Genomic DNA, 25,176 nt, shown 5'->3' on the forward strand with positions numbered 1-25,176 from the left:
TACTTATTAGAAACGGACAAAATAGAGGAGGTGGTTAAGGACCCATGATTGCATGGATGAAAAATATTGAGCACAACATACACCTGGCCGATTGGGAAAAATCATGGAATTTAAACTGTGAAATAACGAAATAAGCGGCCTTCAAATAACATTTTTATAAAATGCTATACAGATGGTATTTACCACCCTCTAGATTGGCAAACATTTACTCAAATTTAAACTAAAAATATTGGAAATGTAATGAAGAAAATAGCACCTTTTTTCACCTATGGCGGTCCTGCCCAAAAGCAAAAAGATTTGGAAGGGAATCCATAAATGATTAAAAGAGATCATAAAAGAAGAAACAGAATTTTCATCGGAAAGTATGCTACTAGGAATATATGGGAAAAATATCCTAAAAGAATTACCGGTAACTATCTAATGACACATATAAATACAGTCGTCAGAATATCCTATGCTCAATTCTGGAAAAATAAAATTATACCATAAGAAAACAATACAATTGATAAAATATATAAATGCCCCGAAATGGACAAAATGACTATGGAAATCAAGGGAACAAGTGACTCGTGATACTTGGAATCTATGGTACAAGTGAATAGAGAATAGAAATAAGGCATAGTGATATACGGTAATGTGTAATGGCATACAAAAACAGATAAACATATATGATGCAATAAATACTATGTAAAGGTAAATATAAACGGATAGGTATATAAATGCAAATACCATATATTGTATGTAAAAATGTAAACATAAGAAATATAATGCAATGGGTAACATCTGTAAAAAATGATTGTGATGTATATATTTTTTATTTTGTAAAATTCAATAAACAAAACTTTTTAAAAAAAGGAAATAATGACTACTTTATCAACAGGAAGGTTTCTATTACACTTTTGTAATATACATAAGTCACAATCACATAATATATTTAAGAAATGACAAATATATTGATAAATAAAACCAACAGTCCATATTTTTATTATCCACTGCATAAAACAAAACACATCTCAAATACTGTATAGTTTTATTTAACAGACTTAGTGAAGTCTACTGTATTTAAAGAGCTATTTATAAGTTACCACTGGATCACATTTAGTATCTTTGGTTAAACATAATTTATAAAAGTAGCCCTAACCTTTGCTGAATTTTTGTTTCAATTAACTTTTTGTTTGGGTAAACCCAAGCCTCCATTAAAGCAGGTACTAATCATTTGTTGAGTATCCACCAATAAATATTGTGATTTATTGTCAAACCAGTGGTGGAAAGACAATTATCTTTACTTTATAAGTACAGTATTAATACAAACGCATCAATTCATTGAGAATAAAACAAAACATATCATTGACAAATTTACACTCTCATTTAACCATTGTTTATTGAATAAATTAAACTGGCTGGTTTACCTATTTGTCATAATGAGGTCATAATCCTATCCCAAAGGTAGGAGTCAACAATATATAAGCCCAAACCAAGTGAATCAATTATGGCTTAGTAAGATATATCTGTCAAGTTAATGATATCACAAAGGTGCTGTTACTTCTGTGTCCCGTTTCTAGGTTTTCCATTGTCAAGCAAAAGAAGGAAGACAAAAATAAAAAAAGTGGAAGTGCTATTGAAGTCATCAGGCTCATCCTCCTGATAACAGCAGAAATCAAATTGAAGCATCTTTGAATTGGCTATCCAATTTATTGGATAAAATTTAGTTACCCAATGAGGAGCTCATACAATTGAGATTCTGCTCTACTGTGACCTATTTTTGAAGTGTATCTTCCCCATATTCCCTTGAAGGCCAACTGCAGCTGGAAATATTACTCCTGTCATACCTGGTATGACAAAGAACCTTTCACACTATAGTCTTCAGAATGCTGGTAGTTTGTGAAACAGGAATAGGTTCTTCAAACAGAAGAACAGTACTTAAGAGAAGCCTCTGTCCTCTCTTCCAATGCATAAACCTAAATAAGTTTTGGAAATTAGAGATCACAGTTTTAATTCATTAAAGACTAAAGATGAAAAGGTGTCCCACAAATGAATAGTGCATCTTAACTCTGTATTAAAATGCTCCTGAAATATACAGACAATATGTGTAAATTGCTCAATAATAAGTTGGTAGAAACCACCAAAGAAAGTATTTCCTCAGCTAAGAAAAAAATGGATGAATCTCATAATATTCAGATTCAAACTGAACTAATGTTAACTATGAATTGTCAAAATATGGATATTGAATGCAACAGTGTCACTTACCAGGTGGAAGTAGTTTCCATACAATAATCCACTTTCTTTTATTTATAATCTGAATTACGGTACTTTCCCCCTGAAAAAAATGACTTTGCTCATCTTTGTAACTCTATGCCAGAAAATACTTTTAGACATTTTGTCGTAGTATTATCTGAGAAACTAGATTATTTCAGAAAAAAAAAAATTGTTTTATAAGAAAAATATACTGTTATATATTTTCTTATTTTACCTCCTTAATTTATATTTCATCCTTCCCTCAAGGAACTGAAAGAGTACATTTTAATCTTGTAACATTTTTAGGCATTAGGTTAGGAAGACAGACTAGGATCTATCAATAGAACTACTTACAGAGCCACAATGGAAAAACAAAGAAGATTGTGCAATCTGAAATCCATGTTCCTCATACCTATGGAATGGAATACATTTGTAGGTATCAAGCTAAACAATGAATTACTACTATCTCAAACAAGATCCAATCAAATTGGGTGCAGTCAACTGATGAATACATTTAACAAGATAATAAATTAGAACCCAAGTCTGTGATTGTGATTTTTGACTAACAACTCATTCACTTTAAAAGTCAATGAAATGGCAACCTTTTTATGGTGATGCAGAGTGCTATCTAATTAACTAATTAATTTTTCGTTTTAAATTGCCAAAGGAAGCATTGTCTAATGGGTCATGCTATTGTTCCAAGTTGCAAAGATAGCTTTAATTTTTTTCCCTATGTTTTTATTACAAGTATTTCTCTCATGGCTTAACAACTAGTCTTTTTATAAATCTCATTGTGCAACTTAATTTTTGACATTGGTAAAAGTTCTGAGTTCTAGAATCCAGCAGTAAAGAATTATTTTTGCAAATAGTGAACACATGATTGGGATAAGAATGCTACTTATCAGTAGCAGTATAATAACACATTCTATTTACATATTTTTCAATTTTATTTGTAATGATAATAAAAATTTAATTCTGAATAATTTATGAAGAAATCAATTTCTTCATAAATTTAGTAGCTACTAAAATGCTTAGAATAGTAGCCAAAATGTCTTAAATTAAAAAATATAAGTTACAATCACATAAGATGAGAAAACAGTTTTAGGTATCTATGTTATTAATTAGAATGTATAAGTTTACAATACAGGTTATATATTATTAGAAACATAGAAGACTGACGGCAGAAAAAGACCTCATGGTCCATCTAGTCTGCCCTTATACTATTTCCTGTATTTTATCTTACAATGGATATATGTTTATCCCAGGCATGTTTAAATTCAGTTACTGTGGATTTACCAACCACGTCTGCTGGAAGTTTGTTCCAAGGATCTACTACTCTTTCAGTAAAATAATATTTTCTCATGTTGCTTTTGATCTTTCCCCAACTAACTTCAGATTGTGCCCCCTTGTTCTTGTGTTCACTTTCCTATTAAAAACAATCCTATTAAAAACAATTATAGTACAACACATATCTTGCAGAAAAAATTACAAAAAATAACTATGATTTTAAAATCTTTGTACCATAGATATTCTTATTAACAGTAACTTAATTTTAATTTTTGATAGAATTTTGTTTAGACATACCAAAGGTGTCTTTGTTATTTCTTCACCTGTTAGCTCCTTCCACATGTTTTAGAAATAAATACCAAGACATTAAAAAAATTAACAGACAATCTAGAATGGGGGAGAGTGACTTTGGACTGTGGCTATGTTTTAATTGGTATATTAAAATATTGCTATGAAATAATGAGTATGAATGCAGTCATAATTAGCCTAATGTAACTTTTCACAGAGACATGGTTTGCTTAACAGGTTTAGTGAACAGATCACTTGGATGCATTTACATGGGATGTTAAAGCAAGACTAGCAACCCACATCAAGGTTAGTGCAATGAGTATAAAATTGAGGAGAAAGTCCTACACGTTTAGGATAGTGATTCAGCAGAATAAGGACTTAATCCTATTGTTACTTTTTAAAAACAAAAACATTGATTTAAAAATAAAATAACATGTACTATTTTAAGCATCCATATATTTACCAAAAAACTACCAATAGATTAGAAAAGATTTATTGGCCAAGTGCGATTGGACACACAAGGAATTTGTCTTTGGTGCTTTATGCTTTATGCTCTCAGTGTACATAAAAGATAAGATACATTTGTCAAGAATCATGATTGTCATAGGGGTCAAATAAGCAATGAGTATAAGAAGCCAACTTTTTTTGTTAGGTGTTAAGGTTAATGAACTGTGCATAAATTAGGCCTCTAAAAAGCCTCAACGCATGGCCCGGATCTTTGGGGGGCTGTTAAAAATGGAGGATGAGCACTTCATCTATTAATTAATAATGTAGCTCTCTGTCTTCCTGTGTGTCACAGGCTGGAAAGGCGGTGATCGGCCAATAATAATATAGGAGGAAGAAGTCGAAAGCTCCTCCCTGCTGCTCTTCCTCGTTGAGAGCCGAAGTACATCAAAAACTTCCGTGGAGCCGGAAAAGAAAACAGTGGAGAGGATCGAGAAAGGAGAGAAAAACCGGGGCGAGCCTCATTAAGGACCCGTCACGCCCGAGGGGCAACCGTAGTACTAAATCAGGTGGGAGAAGCTGGTATACATCTGTCCCCCAGATGGGCTGATCTTGCTTAAACAGACTGACCGGGGAGGGATCCTGTCCTGACAGGAGGCGGCTCGCCAAACCACCCCTCTCACCTGGAGGGGATCCCCCCTTCAATATCCAAAGGGAGGAGTAGCAGGGGGCGAGTTCTCAAATCAGCCGGGCTGGAAAGGCGATAAACTATCGGAGATCTCTTATGAATCGGCTTGGGGGGAGGTAGGAAGGGAAAGAGGGACTTGGAATACAGCCTGCGCAGGTCAATGGGGGAGATCCCTTCTCTCCCCCCCCCCCCCAAGACCGCCGGCTTTGCTTTGGGGTGAGGAGGGGGGAATCCCCGGATTGAGAAAGCACGTTGTGGAGAGTGAGGAGGGAGGAGGAGGGAGCCGCCGGTGGAGCCGCCGCCTGTTCGGCGTCATGGCCCCATTGTGAGGCGGCGCAGGGGAGGGGAAGCGGGGGAGGGAAGGAAAGATCCGCTCTCGCTCGCTCGCTCTCCCCCACAGGCGCGCACGCACAACAGAACTCGCTCCGGATCCGGCGAGAAAGCAGCAGCGCGTCAAACGCTCACAAAAGAGCCAGTCTTGAGGGCCGCCCTCCCCCCTTCCGACGACTGCGACCTCCTCGCCTTTCTTTACCCCCTGCCTCTCGCCCCCTTTTGTAGGAACGGGAGCCGGGGGATGCCGCTTCTACACCGAAAGCCCTTCGCGCGGGAGAAACCTCCGGCTGACCTCCGGCCCGACGAGCACGTCTTCCACTGCAGGGTCACCAACGAGATCTTCAGGGACTACGAGTAAGAGAGACAGCCACTCCCCCCCCCACACCTCCCCCGTACAGACTCTGGCGGGCTGGTTTGAACGGGAAGCGCGGCTGCAAATGGCCGGAGGAGGGAATCCCCTGTTGAAGGAGCGGGGAAACCCCTCGAGCGCCAGTCTTCCCCGGGCAGAGAGTGTGGGAAAGGGAGGGCAGGAGGACCTCCGGCCTCTAATTGACCCCGTCCTTAAGTTCCCCTCCCCCCCCGACCCGGGTACCCTTCCTCCTCGGACGGGCGGGAAAGTTTGTTAGTTCGCCGCCCCAACCCGGACTTTTGTGGGTATCCCGAGCCCTCGTTGCGGTGTTGGCGCGACTTTCACTAGGCCTTTGGAGTAGTTCTGGGCGGGCGCGCGCGCGTATTTGGCTTCTGTTTGTGGAAGTAACACGGCAAACTTGACTGAACTTGGGCGCGGAGAGAGAGAGAAGCAACCGCCAGCAGCCGGCGATGTAAGGCCACCATTGGCTCGTCAGGGGCTGCTGGACGGCTGCTCGTAACCGCCTCATTGAGTATTGTTTTCCCAGCAGCTGGGCGTCCGAAAAACAAGCGTGCCGCTGTCTCCGGCCCGTAAATAAAAAAAACTCTTTTTGAAGTTTGAGCTCCAAACCTTCGGCGTTTTTCCTGCCGACTGGTCTTTTTTAATGGCGCACCTTAGTGACCTCGTTTTTTAACCCCCTGAAGAAAAATCACCATATTTAACAACCCGAAAGGCTCGTATCCCAATTCATATGCTAAATACCCATCTTTAAGGAACGATCCACCCCCATTTGAGAAAATTTTGGCAGGTTCCCATGACTGTTTGTTCCTTAGAAACATAGAAACATAGAAGTCTGACGGCAGAAAAAGACCTCATGGTCCATCTAGTCTGCCCTTATACTATTTTCTGTATTTTATCTTAGGATGGATATATGTTTATCCCAGGCATGTTTAAATTCAGTTACTGTGGATTTATCTACCACATCTGCTGGAAGTTTGTTCCAAGGATCTACTACTCTTTCAGTAAAATAATATTTTCTCATGTTGCTTTTGATCTTTCCCCCAACTAACTTCAGATTGTGTCCCCTTGTTCTTGTGTTCACTTTCCTATTAAAAACACTTCCCTCCTGGACCTTATTTAACCCTTTAATATATTTAAATGTTTCGATCATGTCCCCCCTTTTCCTTCTGTCCTCCAGACTATACAGATTGAGTTCATTAAGTCTTTCCTGATACGTTTTATGCTTAAGACCTTCCACCATTCTTGTAGCCCGTCTTTGGACCCGTTCAATTTTGTCAATATCTTTTTGTAGGTGAGGTCTCCAGAACTGAACACAGTATTCCAAATGTGGTCTCACCAGCATTCTATATAGTGGGATCATAATCTCCCTCTTCCTGCTTGTTATACCTCTAGCTATGCAGCCTTGAAGTGGAGTCCACATCTGTTTTGACAAGATAATTTTGTGACCCGCCATTTTTCCCTCTTAAGAATTTACAATATCTCACACAAGTGCACCACTTTAGAAAAATCTAAATACTGTACCTTAATTCTGGTTTTCAGCAGTAGATGTTAAAAGCATGTATAATTTGTAATCATTTTAGTATTCTAAATGTTTATTCAAAAATGCTTTTCATCTTATCTACCTTAGGGGGCTGTTATTGCCTCTCATTTTCTAAAAAATCAAACTTGTTTGATTAGCATTTCAGTATTTAAAATATTTTGAGATGTCATCTTGAGAATGAAAAGTTAATTTTAAGTTAATTGCATACAAATATGAAAAATACTGAGCATGTCACTTGTATTGGGAGATGCTATTATTTTAGGTCTTTTATTTAAGAATAATGTAAATTATTAACAAAAGAAACCAAAGTTTCCACTGATAACCATTAAGTAACAGCTCAAGACAATTAGACTAGCATTCCCATAAAATGACAAATATCTAAAATTATTGGGTGGACATAATTTCAAAAAACTATTCTAAATGATAAAATATTTCTTTCGGAGGTTTTTGAAGCATTTTCCCCACGTAAGGCTTGTGAAATCTATCTGCACTTAATTCATCCATTTATATTAGCAATGGGTTTTTTGAGGAAAATATGCATATAATGTTTAGAGAGCTTTTCTTCAACATTAGGAAAGTATTGATAGATTTGCCAGAGGACTTTTGGAGCAGAGTATATAACTGGAAAAATTGTTCATCTATTTGGATATACTATCACAAAATTCTTATAGGAATTGGTTCATCTGAATCTGTTAGCAACTAGATAAATATATATTAAAAAGGAAATACATGATACATTATGAACGATTTGGTTATTTCCGTAAAAATTGCTTGCTTAAACTCGCCCTACACAGTGTTGTGTTAGTGAGTTCAGCTGCATACATATTTAATAAATAAATTATATATAATTCAGCCATATGAACTTTATTAGAAATGAAACTTGGTTGAAGTCGCTGCACAAGGCTTCATTTTTCTTATTTACAAAAAGGTTTTGAACATCTGTGTCATGTAATGACCTTGGTAGAATCAGAGTAATTTTTGCTTGTTTGATAAAAGGACTGAGTTTTCTATGATCATTGTAACCAATGTTTTCTAAGCTAAATAATACTGCTGAATGTCACAAAATAAGTATCCCTTAATACTGAAAGTTTGGGAGGAAAGCTAGAATTGAAACTCTTGGAGCATGGACCTTTGTCAAAGTTTGAACTTATTTAAACCACTGAGAACAAATCATCTGTGTGTGGGTGCTTCATTCAGTGTCTGCAATAAAAGGTTTAACATAGCCAAGTCATGTCTGAGTGTTTTGCCAAATAAGCATGTTCCTGAATAGGGAGCCCAAAGAACTGCTGCTTACTTATCACAGTAACTGAAAAAAGGATAAGGAATGATAAAATATATGACTATCTCAAATCATGTAATGCATTGATATCCCTTTGAGCTCTAGCATTATCTGGACTTCTCTGAATAGTAGGGAAGACTTTATACATAAGGGGGGGGGATCAAGATTTTTCTGTCTCTGTCTTGCTCTCTATATATGTCTGTATATGTGTGCATATGTGTATAAAACATTTGTATAGCTGCCCATCTTAAAGCCAAATTCTATGCTGCTTACAATTAAAAGTTAATGTATAGAACAATAAGCACAAATGAATCAGGAAAATTAAAACAGACAAACCTGGCACTACAACCAAACTTTCTTGATGTCACTCACCTCTTTCTTATTTAATCTTATCTAAATACTTGAGAGAAGAACCTGAAATCTTAAGTGGTCTTCTGAAAGTTAAAAGAGTGGGAGCCTATTGGATCTCATGTGAGAGATTGTTCTATAGGGCAGGAGTTGCAATGGAGAAAACACATTTCTGAACCCCTAAAGATAGCAATTTTTAAAGATAAGGATCTGGAGCATGTCCACCCATCAGCTGTGGTGGGATGAACTGATACCCTTAAGGATTGGCAATTCTGCAAATGATCCATGCCATTAAGGAATTTAAATATAATAACCAGCACCTTGAATTGAAAATTGGAGGTAATAAGCTTGTTGACTTTGTCATGTAAAGCTTACCTTGGGTACCTGCAGTTTACATATTTATTATCTTAATATATAACACTGATTCCTAGTCTCTAGATGGCTTATAGTAAAATCAGCCAAAAAAATCACACTAAAAATAATACAATTTGATGAAATCTCCATCCCTAAAATATTTTTTTTAATTAATTGACCCCAGCCTTAAAGACTTCCAATGTAGTTTGGCTGCTCCCATTGAACAGTAACTTCTGCTCTAAATAACCATTGAATACAGTAGTCTTCAGTACTTTTTGAAATCTCAATACATGAGGCCCTTGATAGCATGGTGGCTACCATGGAGAATGCTTTTTCCTGGCGTGCGCTGTCTTGATTTCTTGCAGGAAAGGGATCCCCCAGCTCCATGATTGCAAACCTATGGCATGCGTGCCACAACTGGCACACAGCCTTCTCTGGTGGCACACAAGCTATCACCCAGCTCAGTTTCACTGCGCATGCACCGGTGCGACTTCTGCCGGCCAACTGATTTTCAGGATGCACAGGGGGTGGGGCACATGCTGGAGATAGACGTGCATGCATGGGGTTGCATGTGCGGGGGTCGTGCATGCAGGGGACAGGGCTAGCATGTGCGGGCATGGGGATTGCACATGCAGGGTCTGGTGTAGCATGGGGGTGCAGTGTGCAATCCCCAGCAGCCTATTTTTGGTCCCAGGAGGCTGCAGGGAGGCCTACTAGACCCAAAAAAGGGCATAGAGGATGGTGCATGCTTCCCTGGGAGTCACGAGGGGTTACATGCCCATGCAGGGGGAGTGTGGGGATCATGCACACATGCACAGGCCTCCCGCATTGCATTATGAGTGCTGGCATGCATGTACACTGTTGCGCGGGCACTTTTGGCACATGACGACAAAAAGGTTAGCTTTTTGTAGCTATTACGTAGCTATGCAGCCATAGCTATTCTCTTGGTGTGTATAAAATAGATATCTACCTAAAAGCTCTGTAAAAATGAACTTTAAATCCAAATCAAATTATTTAAATTAATTATTTTAATGAAAGCTGTTGGATAGGTAATTTTTGTAGATACACATTAGGTCAGTTAAGGGGAAGAAAGCTAACTTTAGGATTTAAACATGTATTTTGTAATGATCTGGCTAAGTGAAAAAGCTAATGTGAATGTTTCGTAGGTAGGTAGGTAGGTAGGTAGGTAGGTAGGTAGATAGATAGATAGATAGATAGATAGATAGATAGATAGATAGATAGATAGATAGATAGACAGATAGATAGATAGATAGATTTGGGTCTTCCATATAATATTAGATATACTAATAGTTTAATAGCATACAGTACTTATTCCCATAAATATATTCTATTCAATTGTTTTTCAATTTAGAAAGAGTGTATTTAAGATAAGATGTTCATATCAAGAATTTGGTGGTTTCCTGAAGAAGCCAGAATGATTGTATGGAAGATATTGGAGATGACAAGTTTGAGTCACCTTGTCTATAATCTATAATACTTTCCAAACAGCAATATATAATAATTTCCAGAACAACCTTGCTTCTGTTCCAAAACAATTATCAAACCCATCTATTCAACTGGGAATGCATAAAATTATATTTTCACTCTGGGTTGGATGATGGTGTTAGAAAACTTGAAACAGTAATTTTTCCCCCCTCAATGGACTTTCTATCGTTTTTTACGTCACTTAATATTTACATCCAAATCTTGTCTGAATAATCTTCTCAAAGAAATTGATAAATCCAGATTGTCCTTAATAATTCTGGATTTGCCACTTAATAGGAATATGGTCTCTATGCAAATGATATCATTATTCCTAAATGTGTCGCATTCTAGCACTTTTTCCTCTTTGGGAATATCCCAGTGTGCATTACTGCACCATGCTAAATTTTTACTCACTATTGAATAATTCACATTTACTTTTAATAAGAAAGGATAAGGTGATTACCTATCTACTAAATCGAATCATACTTTGAATGCGAGTTTTATTTGGAAGAAGATTTTCATAACTGTAACAGCCAGACTTTAAAAGGGAAATACAGTGATCCCCCGATCATTGCGAGGGTTCCGTTCCAGGACCCCTCGCAATGATCGGTTTTTCGCGAAGTAGCGCTGCGGAAGTAAAAACACCATCTGCGCGTGCGCAGATGGTGTTTTTACTTCCGCCGCAGCAGCGAGGAGCCGAAGATTGGGGTTTCCCCGCCGCCCACACAAACTCCTCGCTGCCGCTCGCCCGCCCACGCCGCTCGCTCGCGCCGCTTCCCAGCTGAGTCCTGAAGCGAACTTCCGGAAGTTCGCCTTTGACGTTTGGCTTCGGGACTCAGTTGGGAAGCCGCGCGGCTGTTTTAAAACATCGCCGCTGGCATGGGGGGCTTCCTAGCAGCCCCCCAAACCCGGGTTGGGGGTCCAGGGGGTGCTGGCAAGCCCCCCATGCCGGCGGCGACGTTTTAAAACAGCTGCACGGCTTCCCAACTGAGTCCCGAAGCCAAACACGGAAGTTCGCTTCAGGACTCAGCTGGGAAGCCACGCGGCTGTTTTAAAACGTCGCCGCCGGCATGGGGGGCTTCCTAGAAGCCCCCCAAACCCGGGTTGGGGGTCCGGGGGGTGCTGGCAAGCCCCCCATGCCGGCGGCGACGTTTTAAAACAGCCGTGTGGCTTCCCAACTGAGTCCCGAAGCCAAACGCGGAAGTTCGCTTCAGGACTCAGCTGGGAAGCCGCGCGGCTGTTTTAAAACGTCGCCGCCGGCATGGGGGGCTTGCCAGCACCCCCCCGAACCCGGGTGGCCGGGTGAGCAGCGAGCGAACGGCGGGTGGCCGGGCGAGCATCCCGCCAGCAAGAGGGGGAAGACCCAGGGAAGCCGCCCAGCAGCTGATCTGCCCGGCGCCATCTACGCATGCGTGGCCATAAAAAAAAAAGGGCGCGCATGCGCAGATGGTGTTTTTACTTCCGGGTTGAAAAATCGCGATTTAGCCCGTTCGCAATGATCGGGATCGCAATACCCGGGGGATCACTGTATAAGAAATCTTCTCCCCATCCACCCCCGAAACTGACAACTTTCCAAAGTTAGATGAAAATGTTTCACTCCTGGGAGGCATGTCACCTGTGTGGAGTTAATGCTTTAATTCTCCTGGTTTATTTATTTCTGAATATAATTCTGCTCATATTTTCTGTATTGCTTATTGGTGATTTCTATCTTGATTGTTTTTTCCTTTTTTATTTTTTAAATCAGGCAGTGCTTTTATTATTAACTGTTCAATTGAATGCAAATATTAGTTGATAATTGTTTTTAGATTGTGTGTTTGTATGTTTGTTTATAGGCAAAATAAGCTCATTTTCTGTCCAACAATGGCATTATTTGGTATACATCTTTTAGTTTTCTGTTGATTACTAAATCATTAAAATGTCCATATTTTAGTCATCAATATATAATCAAATATTTTTGAAAAATTGTTTAAGGGCTATTATGCCAGTCAGGGAGATGGAAACATTTCAATATCCCATTTTAAAAAATGTTAGAAGTTTTAATAACAGCCCTCTCTGCGCCTCCCTTATCCCCACCCTTTGTGAAATATTCTTATTTGCTCATTTATTTTCATGGAAGAAAGCAGGAAGAGGAAGTGTCCCCTTAGTTTTAAGAGTAAAGATATAAAAGGAATAAGCCAGCAAAAAAATGTTTTAGGGGAGGGAGAAAATGTATTAGAACAAAAGTGTTTTGAATTACCTTTAATTAGTTTTATTGTAATTTCTTTGTTGAGTTGCCCATAGTTGTTACTGTTATGTCCTGAGAAGCTGGGAAGTTTTCACTCCAGTCCAAGAAGGAAGCGGAGCAGGGAAATTCTGTTTGGCTTCTTCCCAAAAGAGCTCCCTATTTAAACCCCTGCCAAGAGCAGGTGGGGACAGATATTTGCTCACTATAATCAATAAAGAGCTGAAGTTTCACTGCCAGTCTCCTGCATCTTCAGTATCTGAATTCAACAGTTACCACTTAAATAACACATAGACATAATAATAATAATAATAATAATAATAATAATAATAATAATAATAATAATACATCTTCATGGTACTGAAAAACAATTGATTGGGGGATTTAAGAATTTAGGCTGAGATTACAGCTATTTTGGAATTAATATCTGCCATGGAGTTGTTATAGATTTATGACCCAATGCTCTTTAAGGTGGGGCTCACAACTTCTGTTTTTGAGTCTGCTGAGGGCCAGGATCCAAAAAAATAAACCTAATTAGATAGTAAATGTGCAGGTGCAATCAGATCCTGACTGAGGTATTGTGAAATTTTCAGAGACCTGCTGTGAGAAGTTTGTCATGCACTTTGAAAACAAAGGTACCAACCATGCTTCAAAACCATGATGTTCTAATCTGATTGTGTAAGATCAGGATATTACCAGAGTGTTTGGAGAAACAAAATTAACTACTAGCTTATCTGTTAGCTCTCCCAAATTAATCAATCAAATGAATTTAGAAAATAATGGTTAAATTACAAGAGAGAACTATTTTCACTGCCTTGAAAATTTCTCTTGCTTTTTGAGAACTTTATCACTGTTAACCAATGCAGTATTTATTTTTTCCTTTTTTGGGTGGAGTCTTAGGGAAGTAGTGGTTCAGTCCTGGAGAGTTTCAATGATTCAACATTAGGCAGGTTATCTTGGTTGAGTTGTGCAACATTTCACAGGGAAATTGCATGCTTTTATAGATATGGCTTTGAGTATCAATAGTTTGGGGTTACTTGCTATTTAGCAATGTTATTTCAGATGGTGGGATAGCAGGACTTTAAAATAGTTTTAATTATATCTTGGTGAAAAAGTGACTTGTATTTTATCTTTAATTTTTGCTGGTTTTGTTTTTGCAGTGAATTTTTTGAAAGAACAATTCTTTGTAATAGTCTTGTCTGGAGTTGTGCTATCACCGGCAAATCTGGACTTACATATCAAGAAGCAATAGAATCAGAAAAGAAAGCCAGACAAAATATCCAAAACTTTCCAGAACCTCTCATTGTTCCAGTCTTATACTTAGTTACCCTCACTCAGCGTGCACGACTTCACGAAGTTTGTGATGATATCTTTACTTATATCAAAAACCGTTATTTTGTTGGTGAACTTGTTGAAGTACTTAGGAATAATGGTGAAAGGTAAGCATATTTCAATTGTGCTACTCTGAAAATATGTATGTATGTATGTTTATAATACATGAACGTTTTTAATATATAAAAAAGCTGAAGCCGACTATTAATTTAAGTACTGTACTTTTTGTTACTTAAATTGCTACAAAGTGAGTTTAAACATCAAATATTGTATGACCTTTTTTGGTGATGGTTTCATTGGGAAGAGTTTGATTGTGTGTATAAAATAAATGAATTACAGTACATATCTAAATCAGGTTACTCTATATCTGCAGTTGTAAGGCTATATAGGTAGTCCCTGCAGAACATCCACTCATTCAGCAACTATTTGTTGTTACAGCAGTGCTTAATAAAGGGGAACTTATAATGGGTCCTTGTAGTTGCGAATGCTGCAATGCACCATGATCATATGATTACAGTTTGTGCCCTTGGGAGTCAGCTCATAGTTACAACATTGTAGCACCCTCTGGTCACACAGTCACCATTTGTGACCTTCACTGCCTGCTTCTGACAAGCCAGGTCAACGGGGAAGCTGACGGAAATTACAAATGGTGATTGTGTGACCTTGGGATACTGTAATGGTGCGGGAGTTCCCTAATGGTGACAACTGAGGCTGCCATAACTGCCTTTGTAAGTTGATGTGGTCATGTGACATTGTGCCTTACAACTGCATTACTTAGTGACAGAGTTCCCAGTCCCAACTACTGTCAGTGAGACCTACCTGAATGTGACTCTTTTGATGGTAGTTTCTATAGACTGTCCAGAAGTTGTTAGTTAGAATTATTTAGCTAAAATACACTAATTTTAATAAACATATAATAATACAAATTCTGTTTAAATAATTTAAATATAAATGTGGTCATTATCTTGGATTATCTTGACGAACATATCTTTTCTTTTCCGTATATTGAGAGCATATGCATCAAGACAAATTCTTTGTGTGTCCATTCACACCTGACCAATAAAAAATTCTATTCTATTGTACCAGTTTATTTTCTGTTATCATTCTTATACACCAAAGGACTAGTGCAGCACTCCCTTGAATATATTCTTTGTGTTTTTGTGTTCTGTTTCCGATTGCATGGAGGCTGTTGCCTTTGTATCTTTCCTTATTGCAATTAGGAAATTTAAAGAATGCAATAGGTTTTAATTTTTTTGTTCACTCGGTGGACTAATTTATCCCTTTTTTTTCTTAATGGGATATTGTCTATATTAATGCTGTCTCTCGTTATGTTAAATTGGTACCAGAATTTGGAAATGCAGTTATCTATCCCATGGTTTATATTGGGAACTTAAAGTCTATATTTCAGCAATAAACACAATATAATAAACTTGCTGATCAAATCAAAATGTATCATTCAGTCTCTAATAATGACCACAGAGGTTTTCTATGATTCATAACAGATCCCCCATAATCAGGTTATATAATCTATTGATACAGAAGCCATTTAGAAATTCACTAGACATTAGGCATAACTTGTTGAGTCACTGTTTCAAAAATCCTTACCCAAACAGAGAAACAGAATTACCATGGGTGGGCAAAATATTCACTGGGAACAATTTCCGATTTCCTGTCAGTTTCCCCATTGAATTCCTTGTAGAAAGCTGACAGCGTTGGAACTCTTAGTTCCTCCCTTTGTTCCTTCTTTCCTCTCTTCCTTCCTTCCCTGACTCCCTTTTTCCCTCCTGCCTCCCTCTCTGCCATCCTTCCTCTCTTCTTCCTCCCACCTTCCCTTCCTCCTCTCCCTTTTCCTTCCTCCTTTCCTTCCTGTGAATGTTCTCTATCACCATCATTATTGAAACATGCATGTTAATTCAGGATAACAATTAATAATTGTCTCTGACCTGAAAGAAGACAGACCTCTTATAATTGAATATTCTTTTTCCCCCCAGATTGCACTGTAAAATTTTGGAAATCAAAGCACCAGTACATCAGAATGGAATGGCCAATGGCCATGCGAAAGGTGTTGATGGAGACACCATTATCATTAGCGATAGTGATGATTCAGATTTAGAAAGCAGTTCTGCACAAAATGGGTAAAACTTGTTTTATATTCAGAAGATATTGTAATATCAATTACAATAACCACTATTTTTTATAGAAAACTTCATATAACTTGATATATATCAGTGATGGCGAACTTTTTTCCCCTCGGATGATGAAAACGTGTGTCCACACAAATAATTCAATACTCCCAATGCATGTACCTGCCCTCCCCCATGTGCTGCCCCGTCCCCACACATCTATGCGCAATCCCCCATGCTCCCCCACATGCGCATGCAAGACCCCCTGCTTCCCATTTCGGCTTTCTTCTGGCCTTGGGAGGGCAAAAACGGCCTCTCCCCCTCCCCCCCAGGCTAGAAATGAAAAAAAAATGGAAAGAACTCAAACATATACACACACAGCAGAGGTTGTATTCAGCTGGTTCGGACCTCTTCGGGTGAGCGGTAGCAGAACACAGTAACTAATGAAGAAGATAGGGAATATCACCAAATAGCATGGAATAATATATACAAAGCCCATCCAAGGGGGTCCATCCAACCTAGTTCATGGCTCGGGAGGGGATTATCCAGTATACAGTCAAGACTGGAGCCATATTGGGCAGAATCTAATTACAGTAGACAGGTTGTGCTTCGTAGGTCCAAATAGATGATACTATTGAATGCAAGGGACCTTAGGCATGCCCGTTTCATTGAGCCTCTACTGGCCATGCAGAAACCAGAAGAGAAAGACAGTCCCTGTGGGCAGTCTAACCCTATGCCATGTATATGATATAGAGGATAACCAGCATCTTGGATAGCACATGGAACCCTATTGGCAACCAGTGTAGCTTGTGAAGTGGTTGTAATGTGGGCATACTGAGGCCGACTCCCACTGCCTGGATCCTTGCTTGCAATGTAATTACATTCTGGGCAAGTTGAAGTTTCTAACTACTTTTCAATGGCAGACCATTGCAGTAGTTGAATCATGAAAATAGAAAGATGTGAATGTCTCTCTGGAAAGGTGACCGTGTACCAGATGGAAATATGCAATTATCTATCTGATAATTTAATTTTATTGCATATTTAATTGTTCTTGGTGTATAATTTAATAACAAATTCAAACTTCATTGTGTTTTGCTGAGAAAGAGGATATTCAAAAGTTAAAGGGTAATCTTTAATATGTTTCTGTTTGCATTTTGCGGTTTGGTTTGCTATGTTTGTCTAGAACCCAAGCAAATACATGCAGTTTAAACCTCATTCTTTATGGAAATGTTAATTTCACATGACTGAGAATATGCTTCTATGATTTTTTTAAAATTTAAAAATAATTTAAATTGTAACTAATCATGGTTTTAATTTTTAGGAATGAAAAAGCCATAACTGATCCTTTTTTGTACAAGTATAAAGTGAAGCCTTTAAAAAAACAACTATATGAGTCTGTTACAGTGAAAGCATCACAGATATGGTAAGCTATTCTGATTATTACTCCATGGTTGCAATACAACTGGCAGAAATGAGAGGGAGACAAGGCACATCTTGTTTAAAAATTCTATTTCCTCTATATTGCTCTTTTTAAAGAAAGCATTTGAAAGAAATCTTGCAGCAAAAGGGAACAAGCTTTGTCTTCTTTCCTCTTCTGTTTATTGGTTCTTGTACTGAATCAAAATCCAACTATAAACTATTAGTAACAAAATGTTTCAAATATTAAGTTTCAAATATTTTTTCTGGGCGCCAAATGAATCCACGTGTATATTTTTTAAAATAAAAATGAATGGTGATTCTCCTCCAATGATTTTTAGTATAAAATATGATCCAAAAAGTGACAATAAGCTACATATGTTTGTGAAAGAGAGATGGAGATAAAAAGAGAAAATGATCAACATTAAGTGGTTAAAGAAGGTGCATATTTCAGGAAATTGTTTTTTAACTAGCCAGCCTAGCCTTCGTAATCAATGGGCATTTATCTTGTGATTCTGTGATAGGTCCTTAAAAATTAGAATATATACACTGACTCAAAAGACAGAATTCATGGACAGTATTGCTATTCTGTGATTGCAATTTATTGAAAAAAGAACAAAGGTTCCGTATAATTTTGTTGAAAAAAATCACGGGTGCTTATTTTATTTTATTTTTTATAAATTAAAATTGGCAGAAATGATCTAAACTGTAATTTTTGTATATTAATTTCATTGTTAACAATTCTTTCCCCCCCCCCTACAGCCGAAGAAGGCATATTTTTTCTTATGACAAACTAAAGCTTTTTTTAAAGCAACACTCTGAATCACAAGACGGCATTATTAAAATTAAGGTAATCAAAGCAATTAAACTTTGAGATAATGAAAATATGTGCTCCATATAATTACAATGAATTCGTAAAATTACAATGTATCTCAAACTGAACAAATGTCAGTATTTTGAATATGCTTGCCTATACTGTATTACATATTTGTTTGTTAGGAAGTATTTAGCTCTTAATAGGCTTTATTTATGACATTACAATGAAGGCCGTCCTTTATCAACTACCTGTGAAGTTGATAAATTCTGTGTAGTTTTACTTTTGTCTACAAATCTTGGTATTTTTAATTGTATTTATTTTTATATGACACAGGTTATTTGATATTTTAAGATTATCAAATACACTCATAAATATTTTAACATTTCCTTGGCATTCCTTTCCTTAACATATGCCTAGACGTTTATTGTCTGAGATAAAACATTATTTCTCTGTGTCTTTGTTACAATTGCAATAATTGTTAATGCATTAAAAAAAATTGGTAGATGAAGAATTATCGCATTTCATATTTAGTGTTTTAATGTTATACATACTGAATTTCATAATTTAAGGTATAGATTTAAGACATTAACATATATTATCCTTTCAAAAGGTAATAAATTAATCTGACAAGCAAGTCTTTTAATGTCACAACTATTTATTCAAAAATAGCTATGTTTAGTTTAAACAATCATGATAATACCTATTGGCTTCCAAAAACAAAAAATGACATTTTTAAAGAGTGACCAAAATCTTGTAAAGTAACAAAATCTCATATGAATTGTGTTCTGAATTAACTACGAGATTTTTATATGTTGATTTATATAATTTTTTTGATAATATATTTGGGCATGATATCACATGAATGCTACTTTTAAAAGTTATTGGTCAGTGCTATAGAAAAATTAAAAAGAAGGAAGAAATTTTATTGCTGTTACAAATATCGACTTTCAAGTACTATAGGGACTGAAATTTTAGTCCTTTATTGCAGTTATATGTCAAGACACCCATGTTATCAGACTCATGTTTTTGTCCATTTTTTGGTGGTTGTTAAGCAAATCCTGTGATAGTAAGTCCAAATCATGCAATTGCATAGTCATTAAGCAAATCCATTCCCCCAAATAGGCATTTTTTGCTGGAAACCGAAGACAAATCTAGTGATGTGCCCACCATTACCAATCATAAATGCAAACATGTTGCCAAGCACCCAAAATGTGGTCATGTCACCATGGGTCACATGCAGCACAACATTTTATGATGTTGTGGTGCTTTATGGGCAGTTAAGCACCCTTTCTGGGGCCATTGTAACTTAAAATGATTGTTAAATACCAGACATAAGTCAAGGACTATCTGTAATTGAAATTTCTATTTGACCTCTGAAGAAAAAGGTAGTCCATACAAATAAAGACTATTTGGAATAGGCAAACAATGTTTGTTCTCCCTTCTTGATTCTTCAGAATTGCTGTGATTCTCTTTTATTTGGTTTGCTCCCAGTTGAAGGCACTTCATTCCAATGGCGTGAACTAGAAAAAAGTCCTTCTAAAACACTCACTGATTTATCACGTGTACATAACATACCTGTTGACTCTTATTTCCTCACATTTCTTTCCCAAGGCAATATCAGTTGCAAAATACAAGATAGCAGAACAGACTTTTTTCTATCTCTTTCCTGATAATCCACCCACATTTATGTTCAGTTCTTCAAGTAATCAAAGAAGATCTTCAAAGTTGTCATCTGATGATTATGTAAGTCAGACAATAACTTTCTGCAACTATTCATCTATCAGCAAGGAGTCTATAATGTATTCAGCATTTGATGGGCTTATAAAGGGATGCTGGAAGTATAATTTATTTATGTGGTCGTCCTCAAATCTACATTAAAATCTCATCAAAAGTAACAACATAAATACACACAACAAATATCTATTAACTTTCTTCAAATTTCATTCTATTCCAGCCATTTCCAACCTGGTTCCCTTAAAATATATTTGATTACAATCCTATCAATTTCAGTCACTATGCATGGATGTCATGAGACATTATTATAGAGGCTTTATTGAAACACAGCTGTATTAGGTTAGGGAATGTCCAGTACCAAATTTATCTGCATTTCATATGTACAGTTCCTTGCTGACTTGATGTTTATTTGTGCTTAAAATACAATTTGTACAAGATGTTCCATTGCTGGTTGAGTACTCGAGTCCTGATTGCTAAAATGAGTAATTCCTTTTCCATGATATTCTGCAAATGTAATGCACAAATTGGATCCTTCTTCCATTTGTGGGGGCAACATTGCAAAGTTGAAAAATACTGGAATAGAGATGGCACGCCATATCTAAGGGCACACGAGGCATTATCCTATGTCAGTTCCAGCGCTGGCCAGCTGATTTTTGGCCTTCCAGAGGGCCGTTTTTATCCTCCCAAGGCCTCAGGAAAATCTCGGGAGCCTTTGGATGGCGAAAAACAAGTCCAATGGGTCTATCAGAAGTTCGGAAACAAACAGTAGGCCTGTTGGGCCAGTTTTTCACCCTTCCCAGGCTTTAGGAGGCTTTCCTGAAGCCTGGGGAGGGCGAAAAATGGCACAACAAGCCTACTGGGAGTCCAGAGGTTTCAGTGAGGTCTGCACGCATGCACGAGGGGGGGGGGTAGCACAGGGGGATTGTGCTCGCATGCATGAGGGGGAGGGCATTACATTACGGGTGTTGGCACGCACACCCTTTTGGCACCTGAATGGCTAACCAAATCGGGGGACTAAGCTTCAATGTCTTAATTTTTTAAAAAAAATATGAAAAGTAAATCTGATGCAGAATTCATTCTTTTTAGAAATGACTTTTATATTACATTTGAATATGGAACTGCGCCAAATCCAAAATTTAATTTTAGAGTTTATATTTTAATTTGACATATAATCTACATATACCTTACAGTGTTTTGTCAATGTATTGATAATCTCTACATTTTTTCCCTTTCCCCTATTGATTCCAGTTGTGTTAACCAAGTATTTTTAGGGTTTAATAGAGATGTGATTAGAAATTGGATATGAAATGTCTCAGAGTATTTTAAGCTTTTAAGAATATATTAGAATATATCATCCATATTATATTTTAGATTTGTTGGTTATCCAACTGTATTTTATTGTTCATAATGCAGTTCTATAATAAAGTGTGTCATCTATTTTTATATGATTTTAAATTTGTATTGATATTTTTTCATTTAATCTTTAAACTGAGAAGAATGAAATACTGTACTATGCTTGTAGATAGTTAGGTGTTGCGCCTAGGTTTCCCATATATAGGCAGAACAAACGGAGAACCAATTAGTATTCATATTTTCATATAGAGCCAATTTGGTCTAGTGCTTAAGGCACTAGGCTAGAAAGTGGGAGACCATGAGTTCTGGTCTTATCTTAGCTATGAAAAGACAGCTGGGTGACCTTGGACCAGTCACACACTCTCAGCCCAACTCACCTCACAGGTTTGTTGTTATGAAGATAGAAGGAGAAAAGTATGTTGGATATTTTTGCTGCCTTGAGTAAAAATAATAAAGTTGGGAAATAAATAAACCGAAAGCGGGGCACATGTCAAATCAAATCTTACTGTCATTTCTCAAAAAATCTCTTTGACTTGGCAAAACGTTTCATTTTGGTTAAAAAAAAGAATAAGTCTTCCCTTGTAATGTGCTTGAAATTCTCAAAATTTGAATATTTTTCTACTTGATGAAGTTCAGTTTTGTTCCTAGGAGGACAAAGATGCTGAAGAACACTTTAGTCCTAGAAATCTAAGCAACACAGCAAAAGAAAGAATAAAACTCCAAAAAGAAAAGGAACAGATGAGAAACAGCGGTAAGTTCAACCAGTGATTGTAATTGTTTGCTCATATGACAATAATGCTGCAACAACTCGAACTTTGAAGAGCTGTTGTAGTCCCTTTGTTCAGCATTGTTGTAACCTCACTGACCAAATGATTGTTAAGCAAAGAGTTCCTATAAAGCAAAATCAAGTTCCTGTAGCCTTCCAACTTGATAAGAAGTGGAATTCTATAATTTTCTATAATCTTCTCCCACTAGAGCAGGGATGTCAAACTCAAGTCCTGTGGGCTGGATCCTGCCTGCAGGGTATTTAGATCTAGCCTTCAGGGCCGCCCTGGAAACAGCAAAGGGCAAGCCAGTTGTGTCTCTACCAGTGAATAACAGTGATGGGCTCCTATGGGTATGGTCAGGCACGCAGAACAGGTAAAAATGTTTGGTCAGTATGCAGAACCGGTAGAAAATTTTTGAATTTTTTCCCCCTTCTGGGCTCTGGGTATATTTTTCCTATCGCAGTAAATGAGGTTGAATGTGTATAATTTTAGAAGAGCTGTGCATGCGTGCACGCGCGTGTACACACTCATACAGTTTATATAGTAGATAATGTATATTTTGTGTGCCTGTGTGTAATATATATGTACACATATGGCATATATACATAGAATTAAATAGTATATTTTGGATGTTCAGTAATAGTAAATAGATAGGGAAATTGTATCTCTTTGAGGCAAGGAGAGGCCAGGCACCCTAACCCTTGACATGAGTGACATCAAGTTGACCACCTTTAAGCCAGTCACATGACCTTTAAGCCACCCCCTCGGTCACATGATTTTCAAGCCACTCCCACCTGGTCACATGGCCAGCAAGCCACAAAATATACCATGCCCACAGTGGGGTAGTAAAATTTTTTGCAGCCCTTCACTGGTGAAAACCTTTCACTGGCAGAGCACTTGGGCCACCACAAGTGCCCCCAACATGAGTGACGCCAAGCTGGCCATGCCCATGCTGGCCAGACATACCCTGCCCCCCTCTGGAGGTCAAATACAACCCTGATGCGTCCCTCAATGAAATTGAGATTGACACCCCTGCACTAGAGATTGCTTTAAACAAGGAATATGAGACATGTTGGTGCAGTAGTTAAGAGTGCAATATTTCAGGCTAATTCTGCTGACTGCCACTTGCCGACAGTTCGAATTTCACCAGCTCAAGGTTCAATCAGCCTTCCATCCTATTGGTAAAATGAAGACACAGATTGTTGCGAGCAATATGCTGACTCTGTAAACTGCTTAGAGAGAAATGTAAAGCAATGTGGAGCACTATATAAGTCTAAGTGCTATTGCTGTCTTTGAAAGTATCTTGGCTGTTGATATCTTTGTTGTACAGAATTTCATTATACTCCTTCCATCTTTGTTTGATCAACTTGAAAATAGTTACTTTTTTAAAAACTTTCAACCAATTTTTTAGCATTTAACAGTTCAAGATTGGAATCGCCTCCTGAATTCATATATTTGTAAAAATACTTTTGTGGTTTTTGTGTCTGTTTCCATCTTTAGTGTCTTTACAAGTATTGCAATACCACTTTTTGTTTTTTGTAAGACTTCCCTGAAATTTTTGTTCAGATATCCAATTTTCTTTCTTAAACTTGGCAATCTCTTTTTACATTCACCCTTAACAAGTTATTTAAGTTTCTTTCATAGTTCCTCTGAATTCCAATAAGATTCAGGACTTCAATACAATTCCTGTTTTATTCTTCAAAATAGTATTTATATGGTTAAGATAATATCACAGAATGTGCTTGGTAGGTTTTTTTACAGTTAAGCTTAACTTTGAACTTGCATATGAGAAATTTATGATCTGTTCTACAATTAACCCTTCTCCACCTCTTTGCTATTATAACTGATTTCTTCTACCTCCTTGTACCAATAGTCAGTTTGATTTACATATATGCATCTGGTGATGTCCATCTATAATTTATTTTTCAAATTTAGACACCATCAATCTTACTCCGGGAATGACTGGGTGATTTACAGCTTAATACCCTATATTTGTGTCACTCTTGATTTTGTAAGACTTTTAACAATGAAAAACCATTGGCAGAAATTGATAAGTCATTGGTAGTCACCTTTTGTCCGAGGTTGGGATCCCTGTTTTAAAGGATTGTTCCCGAAGTCTAATTGATATTATGTTTGATCATTGATTATATTATAGCCAAGTTCTATTCTTACTATTGCCTTCCTAACTATGAAAACAGTACCATTCCTCCTCATGTACTGAGTTGCAAATATGTGCAAATATGACCTTCTGACTGAAAGCGTCCAGTTCCATTCTATTAGAATTTGCTGATGCCTAAGATGTCATTGTATAATCGATTCATTTTGCACTGCATTATGCTTCCCATGTTTTTATTATCCATTTTCCCTTGTAGTTTAATTTTTTCATCTTTGGATTTTCTTTGCCTTCATGTGAGTATTGGCAACTGGAAGATTCAAAAACATTTTTCTTGTCACATTTAATATGATGGACCCATTATTCTGTTAACGTCTGCTTCTAGCATTTTCCTATATAACTGCTGCCCAATATAGGTGCCTGCTGCTTTTAGCGAGCTGATATTCATGCTTTGGGTATACCTACTGGGAGCATATACTTTTAAACTAAACATCCAGCATTTTTGCTAATTTTTCTCATTGAAAGAAATTTGCTTCTGCTGAATCTGAAAATTTTGCCTTTTACATTTGTTTTGAATTGTATTAATATAACGTCAATTTGTTGATTAAAAAATTACAAAATACTTTTTGTTCAATACCTTATCTTGATG

At 37.3% G+C, this 25,176-nt stretch overlaps 1 protein-coding gene across 6 annotated transcripts in view; it reads left to right on the forward strand.

The window, feature by feature from the left end:
• Positions 1 to 4,686: 4,686 nt before the first annotated feature.
• BAZ1A (bromodomain adjacent to zinc finger domain 1A) overlaps positions 4,687 to 25,176 on the forward strand; it is a 65,555-nt gene continuing 45,065 nt past the window's right edge. For 2 of the 6 annotated variants that reach the window (XM_070755619.1, XM_070755648.1), the window contains exons 1-8: positions 5,040 to 5,058; positions 5,501 to 5,629; positions 14,033 to 14,311; positions 16,196 to 16,339; positions 17,649 to 17,750; positions 18,506 to 18,593; positions 20,172 to 20,303; positions 22,296 to 22,398. In XM_070755619.1, the coding sequence (XP_070611720.1) occupies positions 5,517 to 5,629; positions 14,033 to 14,311; positions 16,196 to 16,339; positions 17,649 to 17,750; positions 18,506 to 18,593; positions 20,172 to 20,303; positions 22,296 to 22,398 (961 nt within the window). In that variant the 5' untranslated portion in view covers positions 5,040 to 5,058; positions 5,501 to 5,516. Of the gene's footprint in view, positions 4,824 to 5,039; positions 5,059 to 5,500; positions 5,630 to 14,032; positions 14,312 to 16,195; positions 16,340 to 17,648; positions 17,751 to 18,505; positions 18,594 to 20,171; positions 20,304 to 22,295; positions 22,399 to 25,176 lie in introns of those variants that run through there. The other 4 variants (XM_070755638.1, XM_070755670.1, XM_070755628.1 and 1 more) reach the window with 3 other exon arrangements.

This window comes from Erythrolamprus reginae, chromosome 1, assembly GCF_031021105.1.
Source record: "Erythrolamprus reginae isolate rEryReg1 chromosome 1, rEryReg1.hap1, whole genome shotgun sequence".
NCBI classification, from domain to species: domain Eukaryota; kingdom Metazoa; phylum Chordata; class Lepidosauria; order Squamata; family Dipsadidae; genus Erythrolamprus; species Erythrolamprus reginae.